General features: G+C 33.4%; 3 protein-coding genes across 6 annotated transcripts; 2 read left to right on the top strand and 1 right to left on the bottom strand.

The window, feature by feature from the left end:
- The first annotated feature begins 3533 nt into the window (after positions 1-3533).
- Positions 3534-8056, top strand: LOC11412111 (endoglucanase 25). The gene is made up of 6 exons (XM_003594377.4): positions 3534-4129; positions 4691-5004; positions 5340-5801; positions 6404-6539; positions 6668-6840; positions 7193-8056. Exons 1-6 carry the CDS (start codon positions 3748-3750, stop codon positions 7592-7594), a joined length of 1869 nt encoding a protein of 622 aa, XP_003594425.1. The 5' UTR covers positions 3534-3747; the 3' UTR covers positions 7595-8056.
- A 507-nt stretch (positions 8057-8563) lies between these two features.
- On the top strand, positions 8564-13159 carry LOC11407196 (MLO-like protein 13). Of its 3 annotated transcripts, XR_005644080.1 has the most exons (15): positions 8564-8773; positions 9135-9192; positions 9441-9655; positions 9837-9953; positions 10067-10124; positions 10225-10310; positions 10967-11041; positions 11149-11237; positions 11334-11383; positions 11469-11509; positions 11829-12029; positions 12106-12128; positions 12359-12426; positions 12558-12618; positions 12727-12808. XR_005644080.1 is itself a non-coding variant. In XM_003594376.4 (14 exons), the coding sequence occupies exons 1-14, from the start codon at positions 8651-8653 to the stop codon at positions 12922-12924; spliced, it is 1440 nt and encodes a 479-aa protein (XP_003594424.2). In that variant the 5' UTR covers positions 8568-8650; the 3' UTR covers positions 12925-13159. The 3 variants fall into 3 exon arrangements, 2 of the variants coding, with proteins under 2 accessions (XP_003594424.2, XP_039686321.1); XM_003594376.4 differs by lacking the exon at positions 12106-12128 and having other exon boundaries at positions 8568-8773; positions 12727-13159; XM_039830387.1 differs by lacking the exons at positions 12106-12128; positions 12558-12618; positions 12727-12808 and having other exon boundaries at positions 8568-8773; positions 12359-12430.
- A 2459-nt stretch (positions 13160-15618) lies between these two features.
- On the bottom strand, positions 15619-19212 carry LOC11406469 (uncharacterized protein HI_0703). Of its 2 annotated transcripts, none has more exons than XM_024775687.2 (5): positions 18922-19212; positions 17841-18110; positions 16912-17148; positions 16572-16789; positions 15619-16049 (listed from the first exon to the last, which is right to left on the bottom strand). In XM_024775687.2, exons 2-5 carry the CDS (start codon positions 18093-18095, stop codon positions 15821-15823), a joined length of 939 nt encoding a protein of 312 aa, XP_024631455.1. In that variant the 5' UTR covers positions 18096-18110; positions 18922-19212; the 3' UTR covers positions 15619-15820. The 2 variants fall into 2 exon arrangements, with proteins under 2 accessions (XP_024631455.1, XP_039686320.1); XM_039830386.1 differs by lacking the exon at positions 18922-19212 and adding an exon at positions 18519-18657.
- Between the last annotated feature and the right edge of the window lie 1295 nt (positions 19213-20507).

Raw genomic sequence — 20507 nt, 5'->3', positions numbered from 1 at the left:
GCACAAGCCTGTGAAGCCCGGATACGAGATACGATACGGATATGATACTGCACCGATACGCTGATACGGGAAAATTTCAAAAATCAAGATATGATACAGCTGTGATACGTTAATATTTTTTTTTTTTAAATGTCCAATATAATTATAACAATTTTTTTAATATGCAAATATATTAACAAACAAAAGAAACCAGTCATAGGCTCGTAGCACATCAACATAAATATAAATAAATATTGACGATTAAGTGAGTGATGATTAGTCAATTACATATACAATATATCTCAAAAAGAGCACCACCAATGATATACTATATCCGTTAGTGTTATACTTTATCGATCCAAAAAATAAGCACTATATCCAAAAAAGAACACATCACTACTCAATAGTTAAGTTATTTTGGTTAACATTAATTGAGAAATATCGGGACATGTATCGATGCAGAATAATTATCGGATACTCTCCAGATACGTATATGGAAGTATTGAATAATTCTTTTTTAAAAAAATAAAATTTAATTTTCAGATACTGATACGTATCGGTAGTGCAGGACACACAGGAAATCGGAGCTCAAACGGGGCCAAGTGTTTCACAAGCGTTGTGGTGGAAACTGAAGTTACTTCTTGGTGTATGCTTTTTCTGAATTTTTGTAATGCATTTTAATTTTTATTGACAAAATGAGTCTTTTTACGGCTCGAACCATTGCTCACAAAGTAATATTTAAGTCTTGCAACCAATACGCCACATATCAAGTTGTGGCAATTATGTGAAACAAATTATGTTACAAATATTTGGCTCCCCTTACAATATTAGTCAAGATCCGCCACTATAATGTGATTACAGAAAATAACGTTCTTTTTTTGTATGTCAACTAATTATTTTACATTAAAAAATATCATTAGAAGATACAATTCATGCATAGAATTATTTTTAATCTCTAATCAATTAATTATACCTAATTTATTATATCTTCTAAATAATAAAGGATAATAGTATTTTTAGGGGGTACAATGATAATAGTTTTTTTTTAGCAAACAATGATAATAATATATTAATTGTAATATATAACAATATATCAAGTGAATATGCCCTTTTTAGGTTGGCTTCTTTCCTTCCTTTTTTTTTTTTTTTTTTTTTTTTTTTTTGTGAAGTACTCTAATAGCTAGATATTCACCCTATAAGGTGAATAAGTGGAGAATATGAGGTTCGAACCTCGGTCTCTAGATATTACTTGCATTGTCTCTACTAATTGAATTATGTTCATATACATTCTTTATCTTTCATTTAAACAAGTTTCTCACGAAATCCAATTTTATCGCACTCAGTAGCCGCACTGTCTTCCTCAACACCAAGCAACTGGCTTATATGAGCATCATATTGCTCTTAGGAGATTTTAGCAAAGTTATCGACCAACTTGCCATGAATCGGGAGGTGTAAAAGACATGACACATCATTCAACGTAATGTTCGTCTCCTCAATTGACAGGTGGAAGCCACTAGTCTCTTCATGTCACCGCTCAGTCAAAGTTGTACATAGGCTTGAACTACCATTCTTGAACACTGTTACAAGAAGTTGGACAAGAACATAAGCATGCACTAGATTTCAAAACCAATCCAGATGCATTGTTGGGCTTGGCAACTCACTTAGACTTATCTTATTGTCATGCGATGCATCATAGTGCTTGATTGCGCCCCTGAAATGATATAATTAAATAAACATAAATAAGAAAAAACACTTGAATTTGACCTAGATAATTTTATTTACTTCTTCCACCCAAATCTTGACGGCAATATGATGCGAGAAATCAGGTAGTAGCGAGAAGTCAAAAGCCCACTAACAAATGTCATATGTGGTGATGGAGCATGAAGTTGGTCATCGTCTTGAACCTCATATTGCTGCTCAAGCGCTTCTGGTGTAGGGTTAACCACCTGTAACAGACCCGTCTATGAGGTTCACTCTCCATCGTGGTTTCTATGTTGCAACATTCACTTTGTGTATGTTACTGGTCTATGTTGGCCTTCTTAACCTGAATCTATCTCTTATTGTCAGCCATATCTACACATCAATCAACATTAAAAAAAAAAATCATTGAGGTATTGCATCAAACACTATGCAAGTCTAGGCAATTCACCCCTTAGACGGTTTGTATAACAATGCAAAACAATATTATTATTTTTTATGACAGACAATATTATTATTTTTTATAACGCGTAGAAAAATGATGGTGGATTTTCTTAAACAAAAACGTGGAATAGAGAATGGAATGAAAAGCATGTAATAAGTGGATGATAGATATATCTTTGAGTGTCGGCAAACCTTTGGTTGAAAACTAAAGCTGAAATGTCGTGCTTGGTTCTTTTTTGTAAAGCTTTTCAAATACTACAATAAATAATAACGATAATGAAGGGCATATTCGTCTACATAATTTTACTTTAAAATTCTATATACTTTACTTAACCATACAAATCTAATATCTAATTAATTACTGTGATTTAGCAAGCTGGGTAGTATCTATTACCGTTAGGTGGATTATATTTTAGATTATTCTAATCACCGATATTTGAGGGTTGCAATAGATTCATACACATAAATAGAAGGTTACAAGCAAACCCATTTTTATTAAAATTTTCATAGGAATATCATTATTTATATTAAAATTAAATTGATATTGATGATAATACTAAAGAAAAAATGATTTTATTATTGTTAATTAGAATTAGAAGGAGAGGGGTACTGGGTTTTAGACAGACTGTCCCTTTCGATCAGCTAGCTGGTCAGTGTCTTCTACCAAATTAATTGAATTTACCTTGCAATAAAATAAGACTCATAAAATATTTAAAAAATAATAAGATAATAAATAATATATGAAAGATAAGTAACAACCCACATGACTTAGAATATTACCCAATTATTACGAGAGTATGCCAAGAATGCACCGTCACTACTGTCCAAGAAAAATGGCCAAAAACATTTGTCTTTTCAACCAAAAATCTCCAATCCAACTAATCAATAAATCAAATTCTTAGAAATGCACTCTTTGGATTCGACAAACTCTGATACCATCTTAGAAATCGTGGTTGAGCCTAACACAACCCCACAAAACCGGCTTGTAAGGTGAAGATTGCCTCCACTTTATATACTCTTCTCAAGAGTCTTATCTATCTGATGTGGGACTTGGGTTTTTCCCAATACAAATTTCCACCAAAACATTTTATAGAAAAATTAATATGGACAAATTCAATTCATACTATAGACATCAAGGTCATTGGATACTTATTACGTATGTAATAATAACCTCATTGTTTGAGATTATATTAAAATGTTACAATTGTAAATAGTTCCCAAGGCGTAACTCACTCATATGGTTGAAGGTGTGACATCAAATTTTTTTCTTAACAAGGATGTCCAACACATAACTTAGTAACAAGTAATACATTTACCTATAATAAAATACAAGTTGAGATTATAGCCAATGCAAAAATTAAAATAATAAAATAAAGAAAATGAAGAAAAATATATATAAAAAGAATCACATGCAGAGACAGCTAAAAACCAGCCAGCAAACACAAATGGACTTATAGTTCAACTCAGCTCATTCATTTCACTTCTCACTCCATTTCTATTTTCCAGTTCTAGAGAGAGAAAAACAAGACATAGATACATACATACATACATAAACACATTCATACATCTCATGTTTGTTTTGTTTCTCTCTCTAACTTGTTCATCTTTGTCGGTGGCATAACCAAAATGAGCATGTACGGACGTGATCCATGGGGAGGACCATTGGAAATCAATGCAACAGATTCAGCAACAGATGAAGATCGTAGCAGGAACCTAAATGAGTTAGATAGAGCAGCTTTATCAAGACCTTTAGATGAAACACAACAGAGTTGGTTGTTAGGTCCAACAGAACAGAAGAAGAAGAAGAAATATGTAGATCTGGGTTGTATCATTGTCAGCCGCAAGATCTTTGTTTGGACTGTTGGAACAATATTGTTTGCTGCTTTTGTTGCTGGTTTTGTTACTTTGATTGTTAAAACTGTTCCTAGACATCATAAGAAACATCCTCCTCCTGATAATTATACTCTTGCTCTTCATAAAGCTCTTATGTTCTTCAATGCCCAAAAATGTAAGCTTACCCTTTTGCTCTTTTTCATTTTCTTTTATAAGGACTAACTCATTCTCAACATTTTATTTATTTTTTGTTGATAAAAATGTGTTTTTTTACTCAATTGCTTGATTTGATTTGTGAATAATAATAGTGTGAAGTTTGATTATTTGAGGAAAAAGTTTTTTTTTTTGCTTATGTTAGCTCAATTTTGCAAAAAAATCTAATTTGATGTTATTAATAGTGTAAAATTTGATTTTTCATGACATAGGTTTTTACGGTAGTAAATTTACTTGATCTGATCTGGGATCTATTTTTTCTGTGTCATATAAAGACTAATAGTATAAATTTTTTTTTTTTTTAGGAAAATGTATTTTTTTTATGCCATCTAAATTTGATATGTGAATTTTGTCAACAAACAATTTTGATATGTGATTAATAGTGTAAAATTTGATTTTAGATGAAAATGGACTTTTATGTTTGTCAAGTAGGATCTAATTGTGTGAAGTTTGATTTTTGATGAAAATGGATCTTTTTTTTTTTTGCTATATTAATTTGATTTGTGTTTGTGGGTTTGTGCAGCTGGAAAACTTCCTAAGCATAACAATGTTTCTTGGAGGGGAAACTCAGGTATGCAAGATGGAAAAGGTGATGGTGTATCGGCTGCAATCAAGGATCTGGTTGGTGGGTATTATGATGCTGGGGATGCCATCAAATTCAATTTTCCTCAAGCTTTTTCTATCACCATGTTGAGTTGGAGTGTCATCGAGTACAGTGGTAAATACGAAGCTACTGGGGAGCTTAACCATGTGAAGGAACTCATTAAATGGGGCACTGATTATTTTCTCAAGACATTCAATAGTACTGCTGATACCATTACCACCCTCGCTGCACAGGTACCAAACCTTCTTGCTTTCAACTCTTGATTTGGATTTGGATTTGATTATCTGCTTATGTTTATTATGTCGATTTTGGATGATCTTTAACCTTGAATTTATTGTTCAACAAACCTTTGCTTGAATGTATCAAAATATAAATCACTTCATATAAATCAATTTTTATCGTCGCAAAACCAAACACACACGTAATAGAATTAGTTATTTGTGTTAAGCTTTGTGGATCTCATCTGCAGTGTGGATTCCGTAGAAAGAGATGGTTTAGTCAATTTACCTTGTTGATCACTGGAACTCTTTGTGATTGTCGATCTCATGTGTTTGGTGTTCTTTGATAGGTTGGGAGTGGAGTTACCGGGGAAGATAGTACGACTCCTAATGATCACTACTGCTGGATGCGCCCAGAGGATATTGACTATGACAGGCCAGTCACTGAATGCCACAGTTGTTCAGATCTTGCTGCGGAAATGGCCGCTGCCTTGGCTGCTGCATCCATTGTTTTCAAAGACAACAAAGCCTATTCCAAGAAACTTGTTCACGGTGCCACTACACTCTTCAAGTTTTCCAGGGATCAGAGAGGTAGATACAGTCCAGGTAGGTCCGAGGCTGCAACATTCTACAATTCTACCGGCTACTTTGATGAGTTTGTTTGGGGAGGCGCCTGGATGTACTTTGCAACCGGAAATAACTCGTACCTTAAGCTTGCTACTACTCCCGGCATTGCTAAGCATGCTGGTGCTTTCTGGGGAGGCCCTGATTATGGTGTATTTAGCTGGGATAACAAGCTTGCTGGTGCTCAGGTAATTTTGTAGAGATTCTTTGTTATGACATGCTCATGTTTTTCTGGTTTCATTGTTTGTAAATTAGATTCACGTGTCTTAGTTGATATGATATGATGAATTTCTGTGGTTTTTCTTATGCCTTTTCATTTTACAATTTACAAGAATTATATTTGAATGATAGTTGTGGTGTTTTTGGTTGTTTCTGTGTGAACAATTGATCAAACCTGAATCAGGATCATCTGTTAACTGCTCCTTGAAATTTTTTAACAAGTTGTTTGGTTCATTCTTAATTTGAAAATAATTTTTTGCGAAAAAAACATTTCAATTTTAATTCTTTGAAGTTTCATTTATTCATGTTCTGGTATTATTGCACCCGGTTCTTGGATAGTATTTGAACTAAATGTGTCATAAGTTCTGCTATGCCTTTTTCATGGTTTTGAACAATTCCCTTTTTTCCAATTCCACTATCTCATTTCATTGATTCACCTTTAGTGTTCCATCTCCTGTATATTCCCTTGCAAGTGGATCTTAATTTATTCTTTGTATCATATCATTGCTGATCGAAGCAATTTTGGTTACAATTACATTTGCCTAATTTGACTTTGACATTTTATATATAGGTTCTTCTTAGTCGTTTGAGGTTGTTCTTGAGTCCTGGATATCCATATGAAGAAATTCTAAGGACCTTCCACAATCAGACCAGCATCGTCATGTGCTCCTACCTACCTGTTTTCACAAGCTTTAACAGAACCAAAGGTAACAAAGCTTTTAACTCAGCACCAGAGTTCTCGATTTTCCAATTTCTATTCTGATGCAAGGCACCAGAGTTCATGATTTTCCAATTTCTATTCTGATGCAAATGTTGCTATTTGTTATGCACACAGGAGGCTTGATTCAATTAAACCATGGTAGGCCTCAGCCTCTCCAATATGTTGTCAATGCAGCCTTTTTGGCTACCCTATACAGTGATTACCTTGATGCCGCTGATACTCCTGGATGGTATTGTGGACCTAACTTCTTTTCAACTGAAAAACTCCGTGAGTTTGCCAGGACACAGGTGCGTGACATGCTGCTCCTTTAGTCGAGTTATATGTGGGAGCTAGCTCTTCTTGACATAGGGTCTGTTTGGATCGACTTAGTTGGGCTACTCTATTGACATAAGTACTCGTGAGACTGTTTGGGAGAGATTGTGGAAACAGCTTATGACATGATCATAAGTTGTTTTCAGCTAATTTTCACAAGCTCTCCAGAATAGTTTATGGAAACAGTTTATAATAGAAATAACTTATACATTAATGCTTATGCTTTAAGTGCTTAATTAAGTTGTTAACCCACACATGGCCATAATTGAAATCACTATGACATCTGCGCTAATTTATTTTTTTTGCTTCCGTGTTGTATTTTTGCAGATTGATTACATCCTTGGTAAGAATCCACGGAAAATGAGTTATGTTGTTGGTTTTGGTAATCATTATCCAAAACATGTCCACCATAGAGCTGCGTCTATACCAAAGAACAAGGTTAAGTATAACTGTAAAGGCGGATGGAAATGGAGGGAATCATCAAAGCCAAATCCAAATATACTTGTTGGTGCCATGGTTGCTGGTCCTGACAGGCACGATGGTTTTCATGATGTTCGAAAAAACTACAACTACACAGAGCCAACACTTGCTGGAAATGCCGGTTTAGTAGCAGCATTAGTTGCATTGTCAGGCGACAAAAGCATACCGATTGATAAAAATACCCTTTTCTCTGCTGTTCCGCCAATGTTTCCAACACCACCACCACCTCCAGCACCATGGAAACCATAAGGTGTCATGCTGTTTGTTATCTTTTCTCCAGCAAGTACCACGAGCGACTTGAGTGCATTGGTAACTTCTGTTATTTTGTATCAACTAAAAGTTCAAGGAAAATTTTGAAGACAAGGCGATGAAGCTTGGCCTAGTGAATCTAGTTGGTTGTGGCTAATGGCGACTCAGAGTAGAATTAAGACTTTTGATAAAGTGGTGCTTGAGAGTGTCTCTTTGTTTATTTTTTTTTTCTTTTTGTGATATACATAGTATATTTGTATCAAAACCAAATCTTGTATTCTTTAAACATAAAAACTGAACAGATTGTAATATTTGACAGTTTCATCTAATGTGGTTACAGTTTTACTCTTGACCTCTTTCAGTCTACCTCTATATATAAAACCAAATCATATATTCTGTAACCATAAAAACTGAACAGCTTGTAATTGTATGACAATGTTATCTAATGTGGTTACAGTTTTACTCTTCATGACTTCTTTCATTCTGCCTCCATTCATATAAAACCTTTCTCTTGTGGAGCCTATGTTCTCTTTCATTCTATTGTTGCAATATAGCTAGCATGGATCTTTGCATGTACAAGCATAGTTGTAGATACTATGAATCGTCCTTTTCCTTATTTAGCATGTGGTGTATCCGAAATAAACTTGGCTTCGGCCACACGCACAAACACACACACGTGCGCACATACACACACAACACAAGGACACCACTGTCATAGCTTGTTTTATCTTCTTTTATGCAAGATCTTTATCTCAGAAAAGAAAAAACCTGAAACACATGTCTGTATCATGGGTGTGAAACAAGTTATGTTTTTTCGTCATACTATAATCGCGATCAGAACTTTAGAATCTAGTTCTACTTTTTATGCCAACTCCATTTAGCTGTGGATATGCCTTGATGTCTAGGAAAAACATTCCTTGCTTGCTGGAATACATAAACTCTGCAGAATATAGTTTCCTTAACTCCTATCACTTTCTGTCAAACATGTATATATTAAACAGAAAAAAAGAATTGTCATCAACACATTCCTCTGCCAAACAGTATTGATAAAAAAACATGGCAGAAGAAGAACTGAACGAGTCTCTTGAATATACACCAACATGGATTGTTGCAGTTGTTTGCTCCATCATTGTTTTCATCTCTCTGTGCGCTGAGCGTGCCCTTCACCGCCTTGGAAAGGTAAATCATCTCATATTTTCACATTTCTGTCACCTTCATGATCCAATTCTATTCTTCTGCATTATGGTTTCAATTCATGGAAGCAAGCATAAGTACTGGATTTTAATTGCTTTGGATATGCTAACGCCACAAGTGCTAGAACATTGACTCCTATTTGATATTTGAGTTATAATTACTTTGGCATGAACACAAATATAGTAATGTTTAGGCTTGATAAGCTGGCGAGAGCGTCTTCTTTTGTGGTTCAATTCAGTTTTTGCCAATTTGAATGAAACATTTTAATACTGTAGCTATCTAATTTCCTTATTTTAATGACTTATTTTGTTCATGATGAGTTTTTTTGTTGGATTGAATTTTACAGTACTTAAAGAGGAAAAAGCAGAAAGCATTATATAGAGCCTTGAATAAATTGCAAGAAGGTATGTAAGCTTGAATTTAATTAACTTTCTAGTCCAATATCAAAGTTCTTTATATATACTACTATGACGTTGAAGCATCATATAACTTTTGGATGTTCACATTTTGACCTGCAAAGAAAGTAAATACAACTATGTAAATAACACAAACTTTGTCCTCAATTCCTATAAACCTTTGTTATAATTTTTCTGTAGATGTCTAACATGATTCTTTAGCCTAACCTATGTGTACCTTTGTGATGCTTTGGCAGAGTTGATGCTTTTAGGGTTCATTTCCCTTCTCTTAACCGTCTTTCAAGGTGTAATAAGTCACATTTGCATCTCACCTGAGCATGCAACCCAAATGCTTCCATGCAAGAGGTCTCATGAATCTGTTCAAGGTTCAGAACATGATCACTATGATACTATAATCAACAGAAGAAGGCTTTTATCCACAGATACTGGTTCGCAGCACTGTAGGCTAGAGGTAATAGTTGATGAATTTGATTTTGATTCACTAAGGTTGCTACTGAATTTACTGACAAAAATATTGAAATCATGTGAAATTGGAAGAAAAAACTCTCAGTCCAGATAGTAGATGAAAATAAATGAAATTGTATGCTAACAAGATTTGTATTTATATTCCTTTCTTCTTTTTTCCTAAGCAGGGGAAGGTACCACTGCTATCACTGGAAGGATTGCATCACCTTCACATATTCATCTTTGTATTGGCTGTTGTACATGTAGTTTTCTGTGTCACAACAATGATTCTTGGAGGTGCAAGGGTAATCAATTGGCAAATGATATACTCTATGAAGCTGACATAGTACTTACTAATAAAAATATTAGTCCACGCATGAATTGCAGCGTAATTATGTTTGTATTTTATCTGAAATAGATCCGTCAGTGGAAAAGCTGGGAGGATCATGCTAGGAAGAAGACGACAAATTCGAGTGGTAATTTGAATCTTAAATTCAGGGTCATCAATATATTAGAAATTGAACAACTTTATCTTTTTGGATTTTCCAAAGTTCTAGCTTTTCTCATCATCTGCAGGTGAAACTCTTAGATCAGAGATAGACGAGTTCTTCAACAAACATGCCCAGGGGTATTGGAGAAAAGCAGCTGTTGTTGGTTGGTTTGTAAGTCCTTGAATTCTCTATGTGATTTTCTTCATAACCTCATTTAGACCTTGGTTGAATAAACAACTTAATTAAGCGTTCATAGCATAAATGTTTATCATACAAGTGCTCGTGTCGTGTATAAGCTATTTCTATAACAAAAGATAGTATATAGTGAAATTGTTTTTTTGTAAGTTATAAGTTGTTTTCATAAGCTATGCTGAAGAGCTTAAGAAAATAAGCTGAAAATAGCTTATGGACATGTCATAGGCTGTTTCCAAGCTCTCCCAAATAACTTCACAATTGCTTATGCTGGTAGATAAGTTCAAATAAGTCAATCCAAACAGGCCCTTGTCTTATTCCAACTTTAAGCTATAGTATGATGTATTCCTGCCTAAAATGCATTGAATGAACGGACACATAACCATGGAAGACAGACTAAATACTGTAATTTTTTTAAAACAATAACATGCTTGCACCAGTTATTATTAATCACCAAAGTGACACATGAGACCTTCTAACAGAATATATACATGCTTCAGAGGAGATTGTGAATACAGATAAATTAAGATAAGCTGTAAATGAGCCATAAACTTGCTACTAAAGTGCAAATTTTATACTTGTGAGATGGTTTTTCTGATTATGTACTCACCTTCAGTTTGTGTTTGTGTTGCCAGAGATCATTCTTCAAACAATTTTATGGCTCAGTTGCAAAATATGACTACCTTGCGTTGCGACATGGATTTATCAAGGTTACAATCATGTCAAATTATATACAGTTAATCTCTCTGAGAATAATTAATTTTAGCATATGTATACAGCATAAGATATATTCTTTGTATTGTAACCTTTTTACCAGGAACACTACCCGAACGATCCCAATTTTAATTTTCATAGCTACATCACGAGGACACTTGAAGTTGACTTCAGAAAAGTTATAGGCATAAGGTGAGGGTTCAAAGTCTCAATTCTCAAAACATGTTTATCTATGTTTTGTTTAATGCAAGAAACGTTAACTTTTCTTGATTGTTATACATACCATAGTTGGTACCTGTGGCTCTTTGTTGTGCTTTTTTTGCTGTTGAATCTTGAAGGTAAACCAATGATTCTCTTTAGCAATGTTTTATTTAACAATGACATTTTAGAATCTACCTACTGATATGAGTTTACTATATGCAGGGTGGCACACTTATTTCTGGTTAGCCTTTTTACCATTAATAGTAAGAAACCAAATTCTTTCAAAGTCAGTGCTTTGTTAACAATATTAGTATATTACTCCCTCCTTTCCTTTTTAACTGTCATTTTTTTGGAAATATTTTGTTTCTATTTATTTGTCGTTTTCAATGTTCAATACAACATTAACAATTTTTTTGTCAATAATACCCATTTCTATTTAATGCATAGAGATATATAGGTGAAATCAAATAATAAATTGTTAAGGTATTATATGAAAAAGGTAAACAATTCTAGCAAAAGTAACAGTGAGTATTAAAGAATGGAATATTAATGAGACTTATAGTAAGTTTGGTGATGAAACAGATTCTACTTCTTGTGGGGGCAAAGTTAGAGCACATAATCACTCGATTAGGCCAGGAGTCGGTAGCGAAGGAATATCCAACTGAACGAGTGAAGCCATCAGATGAATACTTTTGGTTTAACCGCCCGGCCATTGTCCTCGACTTACTTCACTTCACTTTGTTTCAGAACTCTTTTGAGATCGCGTTTTTCTTTTGGATTTGGGTGAGTGTTTTCACTCTAAACTCCCCTTTCAAATCAAAGGAAATATAACTTTCAATTGTATCTTCTACTCTTACAGAGAGGACGAGACTTGGCGCAATGGTAAGATTGTTGCCGTGTCACATGTTCGAATTCTAAATCAGCCTCTCCACGTGTGGTGGTAAGGCTGTGTACATCTGTCCTGCCCAGACCCCACCGGGTGGGAGCCTTGTGCATTGAGCCGCCTTTTATCTTCTACTCTTGTTACATAAAATCATTGTAGAACTAAATTTCACTCAACTTAGTAAAATCTTTTTGGCTATCTAACATTAAGTCTTATCCTCTTTCTGTAGTCCACATATGGATTTGATTCATGCATTATGGAGAAAGTAGCCTACATCATCCCAAGAATTGTAATGGGGTAACATACTCTTCAAAATGATAAATATAAAATCATAATGTACTCTTTGATCATGTTATATTGCTCTACTAAGAACCATATGTGATATGTTCTGAATTCTCATCTCACTGCTTAGTTGTAATGTTGTGCAGTGTAATTGTTCAAGTGCTTTGCAGTTACAGCACCTTGCCTCTTTACACTCTTGTCACTCAGGTTGGGATAATCTATCTTATCGACATGCATCGATTAAAACGTATAAGCTTTGATAAAAACTCTAACATGTTTTTGTTCTTTGGTTTAATCTCCACTGAATTGGAGCAGATGGGTAGTAGGGGTAAACTTGACAAGGTTGATGATAAGGCGGAAATGGAATCGTCTCCCTTGTTCCACAGAATGACCAAAGAATCAAACCAACATTCTCAAATTGGTGAACAAGCGATTATCATGATGGAAGATCATGCAATATCATCTACAATTGAACTTCACCCTATTATTCAATCTCCTTTGGAAAAGACCTAATGCATTCTTTGATTACATATTCACTAGCATGAATTCATCATGATTGTACATGAAAGAGTGTGAATACAATATTTGATTCTTAATACAAATTAAATAAGGAAAAGAAAGAAAAAAAAAACATTGGGATGTCACAGTAATTATATGGTTGTTGATCCTAATCATATGTCATCATGTCTGAGCAACTTATTAGGTGTGTTATTTATTTGAATGGACCATTTTATGAACTGATTTAATTTGTAAATGAAATTTTTCTTATTTAAAAAATTATAAAATAAGAATCATTAATTTGATTGTAAATTATTTTTTAATTTTAATTGTTTTTTTTATAAACAGAAATATACTCGAAGTTGGTTGGATTTTTTATTTTGATCAGATAAGTTGGTTGGATTTAAGTTGATTATTGTCCCTATTAGTTAAGTAATTTAGTTTATTATATGTAAGGATAATAGAGTACAGCACTAAATATATTTGCCTTTTGGGAGAAAAGTTGGAAAAGTATATGGCCCTTGTAAGCAATCCATTATTATTAAAATTTGTCTCTTATGCTATATTTATTTCTATTTGGATCCTGTTGTATTCTTTTTTTTTTATTATTTTATTTTAACAACAAAAGAAAAGGTCATTATAGGATAAATTAAAACAAACAGTTAAGATGAGTAAAAATAGATAAATAATGCACACACCACTATAAAATGTGAGGAAAAGTCCATCTTTTTGTATTTTAATATCTTTAGGGGTGGATGAATAAGCAAGTAAAATAAAATACGAATTCTACATTTTAGGTTTTTTATTTTAACATATTATATTTTGGTATGAACAATGTATAAAATATGCAAGGTCAGGGGTTCGAACCCCGATCACTACAGAAAAAACATATTATATTTTGGTCCAACAAAAAGGAAAAATAAAACATGTTATAATGGATAAAACATGCATTTGTTTTAGCTGCATTTCATGTTGTTTCTCACTTAGAATAAATTTTTTATGATCATAACAAATTGAGAAAATTATGGATTTGAAGAAATCATGATATTTATAAATGTTTTAAGTGAATGATAATAAGAAGAAAAAAACACATGAGAAAATATACTTAAATTTGTCATGTTATAATTTGCTTTTCCCTTTGGGTTATACAAAATTAGAGTACAACAATTAGGACTATTCAATTTAACATAACAATCAGACGTAGCACTTAATATGTCATTGAAGTCATTTCAATAAAAATAATGTTTCATGAACGCTTACAATTTTTACCAATAAAAGTATTGAAAGAGTTGATAACACAAAAAAAAAATGGACATATTCGAGAGTTATATGTGTGAAATATTCGATTTACATTCCCATTTGGATAAATACATTTATTTTAATTACATTAAAAACTACTCATCTACTCAAGGCAATGTTCATTTGTTTCAAGTGATTTTTTTTTTCCTGCAGTACAAATTTGTTTCATTCGATTTGTTTTTGGACCGGAAATGTAGGACTAAAAACTGATCCCAAAGTGGTGGAGACGTTGTTTTTGAAGTCATTCATGGCTACCACGCACAAATAAAATTTTAACATTTGGTCAGTAAACACCATTATCCCTCCCACACTTTCACCCTCCTTCATCTCGTAGATCTGTGTTGCTGTCATACCACCACCGGTCATCAGAGTTCGGCCTTCGGGTCACCGCTGGTCACTCAAGATCGACCACCAAAATATGTGATAAGAAGGGAGGAAGAATTTTGATTGAGACACTTCAACTTTTGAACTTTACGTGAAGCTCAAACAATCCCAGCCAAGCCCTTCATCTCAAAACTTCAAAAATTTGATTCCTTACCATACATTGGTGTGTAATTAGAAGATCAAGGTCCGAGAACATACAAGGTTTCAATTGTAGTATGTATTAAATCAGAAATTGACTAATCGAAAGGAAATGGGACTGGTTCAAAGCTAACCATGAATAGTATCCAATAAAAAGAAGCCGAAGTAACATATCTACAACCCCATGTTAACATAATAATATTCTCGGAGAAGAAGACGCGTGTGGAGATTGCTACTTTGCCGGAGAAGATTGTTTACCAAAATGATTGTGGCAGAACTCCGATGATCAGCAGTGGTCCGAAGGCAGTACTCCAAGGGAAAGTTGAGCGTGAAAGTGATGATGAGATAATGTGTTGAAAATTCTCCTCACAACTAGGACATTGTTTGCATTATCAGTACTTCAAACGTGGTTTACAAAGAAGTTTTACTAATGTATCAAAATGAAGTCCGTGAAATACAATTGTCTTTATTATCTTAATGTGAATGTTTTGGTTTATGAGTTATGTAATTATGTCATTTTGTTATTGAATGTGAAATTGGCCATTTCGCACGGGTGAAAAGTCTAGTATGAATAAACAAAATCCAAAGGTTAAAATTATTTGTTACCCATGAACCATGCCTTTTTTTTTTGTTGTTGTGGTGTTTCAAATCTATTTTTTTTTATTGTGGTGCCATGAATCATGTCTCACTTGTGATTATTAACCCAAGCCTAATTTTGAAGCAATAGTAAATAAATTCTTGATTATTTTAATAGGTGGATATATTTTGTACCAAAAAAAAGTGAATACATTTGTTTATTTTTAAGACCATTTTATTTTAGAATATATCTTTTTTCCAATTGATTATATTACCTTTATATTATTATTATTTATATGCATTGGTGGATAATTATTAATTGCATAGGCTTACACAGAAAATGAAAAACTGTTTATGCATTTCTATGATCTATCCATCCCACATATGCTGATTCCGGTAATTACAAAGGGTTCAAAATTGGGAGAGAGGAAGTAGTCCTAAACCAAATATTAGATACATAAGTATGAACACTAATGTCATAATAAATTGGATGTGTAATGTAAGACCTTTCATTTCAAGGGGAAACCTTCTTCATCTCAAGACTAGCATTCCCAGAAACAGAGGCAGCTTCTTCATTGGCCTCTGCTATTTTGAGTTTATTAAGAGTCCTTTTTGCGTAAACAGTGAAGCCAACAATGGTAATAACGGCAATGATGAAAGAAATAATGTTGTATACGATTTCCACTGTGGTCATGTGGTGCCTCCCATACTGTGCATCAGCCAGACTCTTTATTAATCTACCACTGCACAATATTGACCATTAACATATAAGAAAAAAAGGAAGATATGCCCATCTATTAATAAAAATATTAATAAAGAACACAAGTTTAGTATACCAAAAAAAAAAAAAGTAACACAAGTTTAGCCTTTAGACTCAGTCATATTTGCATCAATGAAGACATATCTAGCTCTCATATTCATATATGTTGTTGTCAAACAAAATTTAGGAAGTTTGACTCTGACTAATCTGCTCTCCAACCATGAAAATATTAGAATGGTCCAAGTAAGATGTGTTGTTTCCTGTATAATAATAATAATAATAATTTTTATTTCTTTCGATAAAATAATTGTGTTAATTTCATTTGGCTCTTGGTCTATCTTCCTAAAAGGGCGATAGCTAGAGAAGGGATGGATCAATGCATCTTAAAAATATTCTCAAATAAGGTTTGGAAAAATGTGTATATTTTGATTTACATGAGGACAATCTTCTAGCTCTGCATCCTGCAACTATCTAAACTATCATAAAGAGAAAATAAAAAACAAACCTGTAGATGTAGATAAAAGCTTCTGGCACCATTCCTGCTACTGATCCACAAAAGTAGGGCCAGAACTTCATATCTGTCACTACTACAGCATAATTGAATATAGTGTAGGGAAAAGGTGAAGTTCGAAACAGAGCAACCACTTGAAATTGATGAAACCAGCTCCCTTCCCCAGCAAGCCTAATCATTGCAGCATTCTGGGGCCATTTCTCTAACCATTGCTGAACAAGCAACAAAGTAAAAAACAAGATCATGAAGAGACAATGAAAACTACTTAAGTTATAAAAATTCAAAAAAATTAGAGGACTAGGCTTGTGGTCATGTGAGAAATAAAATGACTTACATGAATACGGTCACGGAACTTAAGTCCAATCAGGTAAGGGAGGACCATCCCAATGGTTGTCCCAACCATTATTATAACAAAGCCAAGGCCATAACCAAAAATCATCCCAGCCAACCACATGGAAGGGCCAGAAGGGATTAATAATACTGGAAATAAAGCCAGTGAAGCAATGAGTACAAGGGCGAGAACTGGTCGGCCAAAGGCAGTTGCTTCCCATTCCATCACTGGATAAAGAACCTACAATAAAAATGTCAATGTTTACATAAGTCACCAGCCTCTTCAAGTTTATTTAACAAACAAAATTTCTAGATACGATATTCAAAAGGACTTTAAGATGCGTGCAAACAAGAAAAAAGAATGAGAGACTGAGGAAGCAACAATTCCTACTGACTGGCAGGAAAATAGTCCTTAACTCATTACATTACAGAGTTGATTTTCTCAGCCAAACAACAAACCAGTACTGTCATCATTCCAAAGTCCAAGCACTTCTCATAATTGAAATTATGTCCAACTAATGTTGACAATATGAGATAAAAGCAGATATCAATTCAGTTCCCCTAACCTTCTTCAATGATTAAAGCATAGTAAACTGTTCGTGGATGCTTTGTAATTTATTTGAAGTGGGAGAGAGCACATAACTAACAGCGCTTTAAAAATAGTAGCCAATTACATAGAAATCTGACACGAAGGAACATATTACCAAACTTCAAATCCTTTTGTGATAATGAAATATTGGGGTTCAAGAAATTAGAGTGAAATAGACACGTGTATTTCATGATTTTATCAATATAAAATAAACCATGAGAGCCAAACAGCACTGTATTGATTAATTTCTGAATAAGAGTTGCAAAGCCCAAATCACCGATAAAGATAGAACAAGAAAAGCAACTCCCGTGCAAGCAGAACAATTATGAAGTAAGAGGAAGTACCTTTTCAAAAGCAAAGGGTACTCCCCATTTGACTAGAAGAAGTGAAAGTATAACAATGATAAAGCCCCATATAGAGACTTTCATCCACCACTTGAAAGATGTAATTCTTGATTCAGCTTGAGGCTGTAGCATTTCAGCTTCAGCGACCCTCGGTTCATCGGATATGGCAAGCCTAACATATTCAGTACTCCCCCTAACATGATGACCAGTGATTTCAAGTTTCTCCAACTCCCTTGACGGCTCTGGTGTCATCATTAAGATGCCAGAGAGCTATGAAAATGAAACAAATGGATAACATAAGCATGAAACTGAGACTACGGTTCAAAATTCAAGGTGTATATATGATTCTACAAACACACATCAAACATAACAATGAGATGCCACAATCAAAAAATAGTTTATCATAAAGACTATGACCATGGTTTCATGGTCATTGGCTGGAACAATCCTTGACCAGACTTTACTTACCTCCTGACCAAACTCCAAATTATCAGTGCCCCTTTCCCCTATGAACCGGATGGTTAAAAGCCCAAAAGTTAACAATGATTTGGTAATTTCAATGACTGCATCCATCCATTTTTGCACAGATACTTGTTTTCATACTTAACAAAAACCCTCAAAAACATATTTAATACCATAATAGAGGAAAGTAAAAATGCAGAAAAGTTCAGAAACTACCCTTTCATCCGAAAACCCAAGGTAAAAATCTTCACCCACATTCATAACTTTCAATTTCAACAACCAAACAATTCATATAAACACAACAAAAAATTGGGGAAAATGGAATTTAGTACCATTCTAATGAGTAGCTACAAAATATGAAAGGTAAAGTTTTTCTTCAAGGGGATGAAAGGTAAAGTTTGTTTCCAAAATTGAACTAAATTAATGAACATTAAATCACCGCAACGCTATATATCACGTGAATTAACTTTACCTAGTTCAAAATTAATTTCATAGTCGTGTCCAATATTCAATGCCTTTAATTAATGAAACAAAACCAAAATTATATAAAATTATTTAGCAAAGAAAATTAAATAAAAATAAAATAAAATAAAAGTTCGATAGAAATTATGAAACTTACCAGGAAGAAGAAAAGAAGAAGAGTGTGTTGTTGTAAATTGTGATCAGCTGCTGAGAGAAACGAACGATTGAAGAGTTAGTTAAGCTTTCTCTGAACGGAGCGAAACCTAGGTGGCCGGAGTGAGGCGGCGACCGCCGTGTACGGTGGTGGAGTTGGATTGAAAGAGAATCGTACAGCAGAAGAACACTTCAACGCGGAACGCAACAAATTGAGAAATTCGTTTGCTTTTCTGAACGTTCCTCTTTTGAACTTATTGAAAGCTACGAAGTTCAAAGTTCAAAGTGCACCTTTGTCATTTTATATTATTTATATTTTCTAGCTTTGATTTTACTAGTTTTTTTTTTGAGTTTTTTTAATTATACCCTTTTTAATTTTAGTTACATCACAAAATGATAAAATTACTCTTTTATAAAATTTAATTTTCAAAAAGCCTCTTCCTTTTTCTTGGTTACACCTCAAACCTCTCTTTAGTTTAAGTATGTCATGTAAACTCAGTTTAAGTAAGTCATGTAAATATAGTTTAAGTGTACATCTAAAACTTCAACCTTGCTCAATGATTCTACGTAATCTCAATTTAAGTATGTACATGTAAACTTAGTTTAAGTAGGTCATGTAAACTGAGTTTAAGTGTACATACTTAAACTCAATTTAAGTAAGTCATGTAAACTAAGTTTAAGTAGGTTACGTAAACTAAGTTTACATGAACCTACTTAAACTGAATTTAAGTTAACCTCAATAATGTAAAATGAAATCGTTGTATAATACAGTTGAACAAGAAGAAAATTGAAACTAACATTATTGAAAAAGAAAAGAAATTCGCAATCGAGTATGGATGAAATGTTTTGATTCACTCTTTAATCTTCCATGACAGAGATTGGTTGAACATGTTTGTTTGATCGTTTCTAGGTGAAAGAGGGTGAAATTTTAGAGTGACAATGAATGAAATCAAGATATTAAGATAATTTATATAAAAGGGCAATTTTGGTATTTTTAAAAACTTTTAAGAAAATTTGGGTGTAACCAGAAATATATGGAGTGTAAATAAAAAAGAAAATTTTATTTTGGAAAGAATAGTTTTAATGTATTAGTATATTACTATTATGTTCAAATTTTTATATTTATGAATTTTGTGGTTTTTGTTTGAAAAGTAGGTAAAAGTGGATGGGGAGTCGACTCAACTATTAAAACCCTAACTTTCATGTCTACCAACAAAAGAAAAAATATTAGATTTTTTTTTTATAAATAAATCACATATGCTGATAAAAAGATGTCACATATATTAAAATTTAATTTAAGCCTCACTTATTATTAAATGTTCAATATCATTTTGTTTTGTTTTGGTGTGAACCAGTTATCCTTTAAGCGTAACTGTAAAAATTAATCTCTTTATGGCTATGAGAGAGGAGGACATAGTATCTCCGCTCAAAACCTTAAGACATTAAATATATAAAACATCATTCTTATATATTGAATGTTTTATTAATTTATAGGTGATGTGAGACTTAAGCATCACACCTGAGAGAACAATTTTCACTAAAGTGTGAGTTTCCATCTCCTATTAAAGTGTGAGTTCTCTCTCACCTCCT

This window comes from Medicago truncatula, chromosome 2, assembly GCF_003473485.1.
Source record: "Medicago truncatula cultivar Jemalong A17 chromosome 2, MtrunA17r5.0-ANR, whole genome shotgun sequence".
Classification (NCBI taxonomy): Eukaryota; Viridiplantae; Streptophyta; class Magnoliopsida; order Fabales; family Fabaceae; genus Medicago; species Medicago truncatula.
Note: the sequence above shows the minus strand (reverse complement) of the source record. Positions and strands in the feature narration are given on the sequence as shown.